Raw genomic sequence first — 10098 nt, forward strand, 5'->3', positions numbered from 1 at the left:
CACTGAGCGGGGTGCGGCTTGGGGAGTAGGGCTTTCTGGGATGCCACAAGGATGATAGTGGTCTATGTAACCCCTCGGAAAAAGAGGGTCACATGGAAAGAAAGAAAAACAATGAAAGAACTGTGAGGAGAGAAAAAAAATCAAAAAAGATGAGTGTTTCTAAATGTGGATATACAGTATGTTTATTGAGTCCTTGCTGAAGTATATTTTTAGTGTAAAAAAAAAGAAAAAGAACTTGATCTATTGCATCCCGTGTTAAACTGGGAAATGCTCTCTGGTTGGATTGCATCGCCAAGCTTTAAGATGGCTTAATGAACATATATATGGTATTTATTGAAGGTGAATGTAAGCTACTGAGTTTAGAACTTCAGTCTAGACGGTCTTGAAATGAGAGCATTCTAATACTTTCTACCATTTCATCGGGAAATTCACAATACTTTGTTTGACATATTCACAAATCCATGGATTTATTCTCACCTACTGTGTAACTGTCATTGGAAAACTGTGATTCTGGAGACTCCGCTCATTCCTGACAATTCAACTCAATTCAGCTCCACCTCTACAGACATTTTTGTAACTAAAAAAAGAAACATTTTTACAAGTATTTTTGTTCATGTACAGAGCCATGAATCAACCCATATATTCATCTCGAAAGTATATTGCTGCATGAAGTTGTCGAAGTTGAAATCCAAATGTTTATTTAATTTTTTGTCAATTTTCCATAATATTTATGGTATATTTCATTTTAATTGTATTGATCTGTGAATTGATAGTCACAATTCATCTTATTGCATTTTTGATTTTGGAAGATATTGTCCTTTTATTCATGTATTTAGTTGCGCCGAGAATATGCTATGTCTTTCCTGCACCAATAAGACATCTCTGTGAGGTTGTATATTATACTTTTTTTTTGTACTTTTAGTTTCCACTCTTTGACATTTATTTTATGTTGGCAATGTAAATGGCTTCATACTGTGTTGTGTGTGCATCTCGCTGTCACTATGGGGTTGGTGTCACGTGTGTGTGTGTGTGTGTGTGTGTGTGTGTGTGTGTGTGTGTGTGTGTGTGTGTGTGTGTGTGTGCTCGGTTCCAGGACTTTTCACTCAAGGATGGGGTTATTTCCTGGACTGTTTCTTTCTCTGAGTGATTAAATGTTCAAATAAACACCTTTTCCATTGAAAAATAAACACAGACAATAACTCTTATTTCTCCTGCCTATTGTTTTAGTAATCTAAACCCTTTGCCTCTTTCTCTTTTTCTCTTTTTTATCTACCTTTCCTTTTGTTTCGCTGGGCTCTTTCTTCCTTCAGAGATGGTTGCTCCCCATCTCACCGCATGTATGAGATCCTCTAATGACAAGCTGGGAGATCCTAGTTCCTACCAAAATCAGACCATGGTTTGTAGCTGTCCTCTCCATCTCTCTCCTCCGATCTCTCTCTCCGGTCTCTTTCTCTCTCTCTCTCGCTGTGTGCTGTGGCCTCAACTCACCCGTACCGTGCCTCTGCTCTCCATGCATAAGAATCCATTCGCCCACAATGCATTGCCAATACCGCCGCCGCTGTTGTCATGCTGACCAGTAGGAATGGATTCATACATCCCACCTTTCACATTCAACCTCTGGGCATGGCGTGTTCACTGCTGACATGGCGTCTCCAACGCATCCGTTTGATTCATGTCACATTGGTTTGGTGAATGGGGTTGTGGGATATTAGTAAAGTTTTTGTCTTTTCTAGACATTTTCTCAACCAATCAATCAATCAATTCCTCCTCTACCGCTGTTCCTCTCTTCTCTTCAATCTATTTACTATTTAGCTGTCTAGTTAGTATCTGTGGTTAGTCCGTTAATGACCGTAGCATTGGAGATAAAACTAGATCCAAGTAGAGTTACTAAGACTTTTAGAAGCTGTCTTGTGACGCTTTGATTACCATCCATGTGGTTTATTCAAAGATCGGGTGAGGTGGTTAGAGTCCGGTAAGAACCAATAGCACTGCAGTCATGTAATGACGATCAATAGTCTCTTATCTCCTTGATTAGTCCCTAAAACCATTCCGTACACCTCCTTTATCCATGGTGCTGAGCCAACTCCCTGCATTCTTTATGGATTCCAATCTGTGAAACTAATTTACAACCACAATGTTGTTCCGAAACCAATCAGGCTCATACATTATTTACATCATTACTCAATTCAAAAACTCATCTTGGTTTTGTTAGTTGCATTAAATATTGATCTCACATCGAAGGCATCGCCTGAGCATGAACGAGTGATGTCAAACTATCTCAATCAGCATCAACACCATGCAGCACGCAGCATTAACCAACCGTTGGTCCCCTTCAGCTCCTTTAAGCCGGACTGTTCCACCAGTCCTCATACAGTACGTTGCTGCTTTTGACTCATACATAGCAATACTAATAACTCACCATCAGCTGTGGCTGTGCATCCAAATGGAGAATTGATATAGCTGTGTTTGTTTGCTGACATTAACATTAGAATTGGCAGTATTAGAAATAATGTTAGAAGCCTGATTATTGGTCACAATAGTTGATCTAGTCTAGTCAGGGAGTCTGTGAGAGCAATGTGTTTCATCCAGCAACCTGTGTTGTATGTCATGTTCTATTCCAGACCCCAGCATCGATGGTGCCGGCCCAGCCGCAGGGGTACAAAACGCTTCGGAAGTGAGCACCCTGCCCTACAACAACGCACCATCGGACACTAACGCACCAGTCCCTCACAAACCATCACGGAGCAAGGACAAGAAGGGCCACCACCATTCCAAACACCGATCCCCGGAAAAGAAGAGCAAGAGCCAGGGAGGGGCGTCTGGGGAGACGAGGGCCTCCAAGCAGTCCAAGAAAAAAGTTGACAAGAGCCAGAGGTCTGGCGGGGATAGCCATGGCACTCACCACCGAGGACACCGCTCCCCGGATAAGGGCCGTAGCCGGGCCCGCAGCGCAGAGAACACCCTAGACAGTAGACACAGCCAAGGGCACCACAACACCCACCGCTCTCCCTACAGGTCCACTCACCGCAATCGGTCCCCCTATGGCCACCGGTCCCCCTACCGCTCCCCCCACCGCTCACACCACCACTCCCCTACCCGCTACCGTCGTACCCAATCCTCAGACCCCTACCGGCAGCCCTCCCTAGACAGACAGAGACACAGAGAGCCAGAGAGGCCCAACGGGGAGATGGCACCAGTGCTGAGGAAGCTTCCTGGCCCTGTGCCCAGCCCCTTCCTGGATGAGAGCCTCCTACAGGAGCCCCCAGCCCTGGACCGGCTCAACAGGGAGGCCAAGCTACTGAGGGAGTACAGAGAGGAGCACCTGTTTGGGGAGGACAGCCTTCTGCTGAGGGCCTCCAACCTGGAGCGTGACTACAGAGGAGACAGCCTGTTATCTGCTGCTGCCCGTGGCCAGAGAGAGGAGATCCTTCCCAGGGTCAACACCCCTGAGTCAGACAGCGCCTACAAGAGGTACAGCTCACTGCTGAGGGGCCGCTCGCCTGAGAGGGTGGAGAGAGAGCCGCGCTACGCCCCCAGGGATGAGTCCCCAGACCCCCACCATAGAGCCCGTAGCCTGGGCCGAGACATTTCACCTGTCAGAAGCTTCAGAGAACCGGAGGAGGAGGAAGCGGCAGCACCCAGACTAAAGGAGTATTACAGCACACTTAAGTCTAATGCCAGCCGTGCTTCCAAAGCTCTCCCGGAGCCCAAGCGGAAGGCCCATAAAGATGGCACCAAAGACCTGAGCATCTGATGGGTCATCTGCTGTAACACAACCAGCCTCCCCACAGCAACACAGTTCCCCCTCACCACTCAGCACTACTCTTCACACAGCAGAACGCACCTGGACCTTGGATGAACCAAATGTATTGATTATATGACATTCCTGCTTTCCTACTAGACAGTGATTCCAAAACCTATCAACTTTTTCTGTTTGTTGGATTTTTTGGGGGGTCGTTAGTTGGTTAAGCATTGTATATTTATCAGAATTTTGCAGAAAATGTAAAACCGAAAAAAACAATGATGTGCCTAACAGTTATTTTAATGAGTGTATTTTTCTTTTGTTTTTGTTTGATATGAGACGAGTGTTTTCTCAGCCGAAAGTGGTATGTACTTTTCCACTGAGCCCAAGGAGGTAGGCATTACACAGCCCCAGTGACTGGTGCCACTGACACAGATGCTGTGCATGTCTTTACGGTTTCAATATCTTCTCTTTTCTTTCTCTCCCCCAGTGCCACTGTTTTTAGACATTTGACCAGACTATAGCACAAGCCTGCATTTGTTTGTATATTTTTGGACAGTGTGCAGTATGTGTACATTCAGAGGTGATCATTTTAAACAAATGAAGGGGAGAATAAAGTTGAACTATGGTGATGATGTTAAAATTAAAATAATATATCAAACATATCATCTTCTGTTTTGGTATTATTGTATTAGAATGAATCAGTGTAAATGTGGAACATTTAGATGTGAGTCTTGCGTCTTATTAATACTTCATGACTTTACCAATATGTAATGTTGCCGATATCCCAAGAGATGACAAAATGGTAGATTAATAATATAATACTTCAAAACAAAGTAAAGTGTTGTTCATTTGGATCTGTCTGTTTTATAAACCAGTGTGGTTCTTTGCTCTCTGTTCTTAAAATGAGAGAGGAAGAAAGCTGTGTCCTCCGATGTCAAGACGATGACAGGAGCCAGTGGATGGGGACACCAAGGTCATGTTCTCATACTCCCAGACCACAGACAGAAAGTGATGCAGACAGAGGCCACTCAGATTTTCCTTTAATGAACCTATCAGCTGTCAGCGTCAGGCCGGGCAGGTTGACGATGGAATTATGTTAGATAGATATAACTTATTGAAAACTTGTTCATGGCCTGGTGCATAAAGTTGTCTCATAATGAAAACGTCTATTTTGAAGATGTGCTTAGATAAGCCTAAGAATATTGGCTGAATTGCAAATAATTTCAGTCAATTATCCTTTTACTTTTTAATAACTAGGCTTAATCTGGTTCTGTTTAACTACATGGCAGGAACATGCCAGTTTCTTATATGATTTCTTTCAACTTTATTTTTAATCACCTGTAAAAAATATTGTCACTTTGATGCTAAAAAAGCATATCTACATACCATGACAGTATTCAATCAGAAAATTGCACCCACACAGCCTCTCAGTCATTAATCACTATTAATACAATCTTTTTTGCCAATTAGTGCATATTTGGATATTAAGAGTTCATATAATATTCACAACATTGTTTAAATTTAAGGATATTCAATTGCCTGCAGGCATTTAGAGATTTGGTTACGGAAAAAATATGATAATGACTGTGTAATGAATTTTTCAGAGGCCTCCAGCTAGTCCTGTAAACTTGTTTAATGGGACACACATTCACACAGGTGGGCTCCAGATAGAATGTCCAACTGTTGAAGATGAGTTGTGGAATGTCTCTGCGGACAACAGTATTCTCCAATATTAATGATGTCATCAGTGTGAAGTTCCTGCGGCTTCTGAAGCTCTCCTCTCATTAGTAAATAACGCAGGGCTTTACTGCATTTTAACACCACTGATCAATGTTTAAAGATTCAATTCATGTTTTTGTCAAGCCAAATATAATGATCTGTCTAGGTTGATGGTAACATGATAAGTCAACCAACCAAAACATGGCACTTTACTGTTTCCCATTTATACAAAAATGGAAATAAAATCTTGATAAATAGGGCCTATCAAATCAAACTGTATTTGTCACATGCGCCGAATACAAGTGTAGAACTTACCGTGAAATGCAAACTTACAAGCCCTTAGCCAACCGTGTAGTTAGAGAAGAGTTAAGAAAATATTTACCAAATAAACTAAAGTTTAAAAAAATAATACAAATGAACACAATACATTAACATGAACGAGGCTACAGTTGAAGTCGGAAGTTTACTTACACTTAGGTTGGAGTCATTAAAACTCGTTTTTCAACCACTACAAATTTCTTGTTAACAAACTGTAGTTTTGGCAAGTCGGTTAGGACATCTACTTTGTTCATGACACAAGTAATTTTTCCAACAATTTTTTACAGACAAATTATTTCACTTATAATTCACTTTATCACAATTCCAGTGGGTCAGAAGTTTACATACACTAAGTTGACTGTGCCTTTAAACAGCTTGGAAAATTCCAGAAATTTATGTCATGGCTTTAGAAGCTTCTCATAGGCTAATTGACATAATTTGAGTCAATTGGAGGTGTACCTGTGGATGTATTTCAAGGCCTACCTTCAAACTCAGTGCCTCTTTGCTTGACATCAAGGGAAAATCAAAAGAAATCAGCCAAGACCTCAGAAAAAAATTGTAGACCTCCACAAGTCTGGTTCATTCATGGGAGCAATTTCCAAACGCCTGTACAAACAATAGTACGCAAGTATAAACACCATGGGACCACGCAGCCGTCATACCGCTCAGGAAGGAGACGCGTTCGGTCTCCTAGAGATGAACGTACTTTGGTGTGAAAAGTGCAAATAAATCCCAGAACAACAGCTAAGGACCTTGTGAAGATGCTGGAGGAAACGGGTACAAAAGTATCTATAGCCACAGTAAAACGAGTCCTATATCGACATGACCTGAAAGGCCGCTCAGCAAGGAAGAAGTCACTGCTCCAAAACCGCAATAAAAAAGCCAGACTACGGTTTGCAACTGCACATGGGGACAAAGATCGTACTTTTTGGAGAAATGTCCTCTGGTCTGATGAAACAAAAATAGAACTGTTTGGCCGTAATGACCATTGTTATGTTTGGAGGAAAAAGAGGGAGGCTTACAAGCCGAAGAACACCATCTCAACCGTGAAGCACGTGGGTGGCAGCATCATGTTGTGGAGGTGCTTTGTTCCAGGACGAACTGGTGCACTTCACAAAATAGATGGCATCATGAGGATGGAAAATTATGTGGATATATTGAAGCAACATTTTGAAGACATCAGCCAGGAAGTTAAATCCTGGTCGCAAATGGACAATGACCCCAAGCATGCTTCCAAAGTTGTGGCAAAATGGCTTAAGGACAACAAAGTCAAGGTATTGGAGTGGCCATCACAAAGCCCTGACCACAATCCTATAGAACATTTGTGGGCAGAACTGAAAAAGCGTGTGTGAGCAAGGAGGCCTACAAACCTAACTCAGTTACACCAGCTCTGTCAGGAGGAAAGGGCCAACATTCACCCAACTTATTGTGGGAAGCTTGTGGAAGGCTACCCGAAACGTTTGACCCAAGTTAAACAATTTAAAGGCAATGCTACCAAATACTAATTGAGTGTATGTAAACTTCTGACCCACTGGGAATGTGATGAAAAAAGCTGAAATAAATCATTCTCTCTTTTATTATGCTGACATTTCAAATTCTTAAAATAAAGTGGTGATCCTAACTGACCTAAGACAGGGATTTTTTTACTAGGGTTAAATGTCAAGAATTGTGAAAAACTGAGTTTAAATGTATTTGGCTAAGGTGTATGTAAACTTTCGACTTCAACTGTGTATAAAGGTGGTACCGGTATCAAGTCAATGTGCGGAAGTACAGGTTAGTCACTGTGCATTAATGAATATGGAAATAAAATCTAAATCGATTTTATTCTACATACAGGTTTTAATGCAGTTTTGTTTCCGAAAGTATCATTTTCTGTGTTAATGTAATTTTTTTGCAATTAACAGAATGTCAAATATTTCTTCCAGCTATATATTACAATGATTCGTAATGTCAGGTAGCACATTGAGATCAATGTTAGTTTTTTTAGCCAGCTGAAATGAATAGAGACACAAGGATGCCTACAGCACATGAGCAATTCCAATATACAGTGAAGGAGCATTTCTTCCCATAGCAGAAAGGAAGAGGCAAAGCGAGAGAGTTTACTTTGCCATAAATCTGTCCACTTAAAGCATGTGATGAGTTTTTGTATGGGGGGGCAATGAGTTGAATTTAGTTGAGAAAATTAATTGCTATTTTGATACGTGACGCTTTGATATAAAATAACTTTTGTAGTGCTTAGGATGTTGCTAGTGTACTGATATACATGTGATGCACGTGACATCCAAGCAACCTTGAGAAAAGAGTTGTCCCTGTTGAAATTTGAGACAGTCTATCTATGCATAGCTTCTCACTCTATTGAATATTGATACAGTCGGTTGATGTCAACAAACCTCATTGAATATTCAAAATAGTGTTCAAATAACGGGATGTATCCACCAATCCAAAGAGACAATGGACAATGAATCCCATTGTTAGAACGGACACACAAGCATCTCGTCATTATATCTAGTATCTATGTTCATATGGTGAAGGAGCAATTCTTCCCATAGCCAGTGAAGGGGAATCAGGACCTAAATAATGGATCCAATCCAGTCTCCAGCGCCAAAACACTCTTCCCCCTCTCTCTCCCTGAGCCTTCATCAAATATAGAATCAGAGCAATGAATGGTGACAATTCATCATGGATGAGGAAGAGGAGGTAATGAAATCTGTAATTACGACACCGCAGCAGCAGCCCAGAATCAGATTCAGGGCTCCAGCTCGGGGACTCCGTGACCTTACAGCCTCTCTCTCTATCCTGTCGCCATGGAAACACACAGATGGTTCCGTTCTGTCAACCTGACTGGAGCAAAGATGACAGCCATGTTCTGTTTGAGGCAGACATGCAGGCATTTTTTGGACAAAATAATTCAGATTTTTGGCCAAGTGTAGGGCTTGTGGGTTTATATTTAGTTTTGATTTGTGTGTGTGTGTGTGTGTGTGTGTGTGTGTGTTACTTTCATGCCAATTGTCATTTGTAACATGTTACACCGGTAAGTCTGCAGGCAAGGGGAAATGTCAAAGGGATAGACAAATTGTTGCCTTGTCAGGTTAATGCCTTGAATACCTCTACATTACTGTCCTGTCTTCGTCTAAATTCTCCTTCAGATCTGATACCTTTGCACTTGACCCCAAAAAAACATCTGGGTCAGATGGTTTAAACCCTTTCTTCTTTAAGGTTGCTGCCCCTATCATTGCCAATCCCATGTCCCACCTTTTTAACCTCTCTCTCCTTTCTGGGGAGGTTCCCATTGCTTGGAAGGCAGCCACGGTTGGTCCTCTATTTAAAGGGGGAGATCAAGCTGATCCTAACTGTTATAGGCCTATTTCTATGTTGCCCTGTTTATCAAAAGTGTTGGAAAAACGTGTAAATAATCAACTGACTAGCTTTCTTGATGTCTATAGTATTCTCTCGGGTATGCAATCGGTTTTCCGCTCAGGTTATGGATGTGTAACTGCAACCTTAACAGTCCTCAATGATGTCACCATTGCCCTTGATTCTTAGCAATATTGTGCTGCTATTTTTATTGACTTGGCCAAAGCTTTTGATACAGTAGACCACTCCATTCTTGTGGAGTATTTGTGTCTCTGAGGGGTCTTTGGGCTGGTTTGCTAACTACCTTTCTCAAAGAGTGCAGTGTATAAAGTCAGAAAATCTGCTCTCTCAGCCACTGCCTGTCACCAAGGGAGTACCCCAAGGCTCAATCCTAGGCCCCACGCTCTTCTCAGTTTACATCAACAACATAGCTCAGGCAGTAGGAAGCTCTCTCATCCATTTATATGCAGATGAACAGTCTTATACTCAACTGCCCCCCCCCCCCCCACCTCCCGGATGTTGTGTTAAATGCTCTACAACAAGGCTTTCTTAGTTCTTAACCTTGTTCTGAACACCTTCAAAACAAAGGTCATGTGGTTTGGTAAGAAGAATGCACCTCCCACACGTGTTTTTACTACCTCTGAGGGTTTAGAGCTTGAGGTAATCACCTCATACAAGTACTTGGGAGTATGGCTAGACGGTGCACTGTCCTTCTCTCAGCACATATCAAAGCTGCAGGCTAAAGTTAAATCTAGACTTGGTTTCCTCTATCGTAATCGCTCCTCTTTCACCCCAGCTGCCAAACTAACCCTGATTCAGATGACCATCCTACCCATGCTAGAATACAGAGATTTTAGGATAAAATGTTAATTCAGATTTTTTTCCCCCACATCCATTAAGTAGAGACTAAAATAACCATAAACTTTTTTTTAGCTTTCAATATGTTTTTATTTTATTTTATA

General features: G+C 41.9%; 1 protein-coding gene across 4 annotated transcripts in view; it reads left to right on the forward strand.

Moving 5' to 3' along the window:
• LOC120065099 (membrane-associated guanylate kinase, WW and PDZ domain-containing protein 1-like) overlaps window positions 1-4407 on the forward strand; it is a 200243-nt gene extending 195836 nt beyond the window's left edge. For all 4 annotated transcript variants that reach the window (XM_039015817.1, XM_039015820.1, XM_039015818.1 and 1 more), the window contains exon 23: window positions 2622-4407. In XM_039015817.1, coding sequence (XP_038871745.1) covers window positions 2622-3754 — 1133 coding nt within the window. In that variant the 3' untranslated portion in view covers window positions 3755-4407. The remainder of the gene's footprint in view (window positions 1-2621) is intronic.
• Window positions 4408-10098: the final 5691 nt, after the last annotated feature.

Source organism: Salvelinus namaycush, chromosome 20, assembly GCF_016432855.1.
Source record: "Salvelinus namaycush isolate Seneca chromosome 20, SaNama_1.0, whole genome shotgun sequence".
NCBI classification, from domain to species: Eukaryota; Metazoa; Chordata; class Actinopteri; order Salmoniformes; family Salmonidae; genus Salvelinus; species Salvelinus namaycush.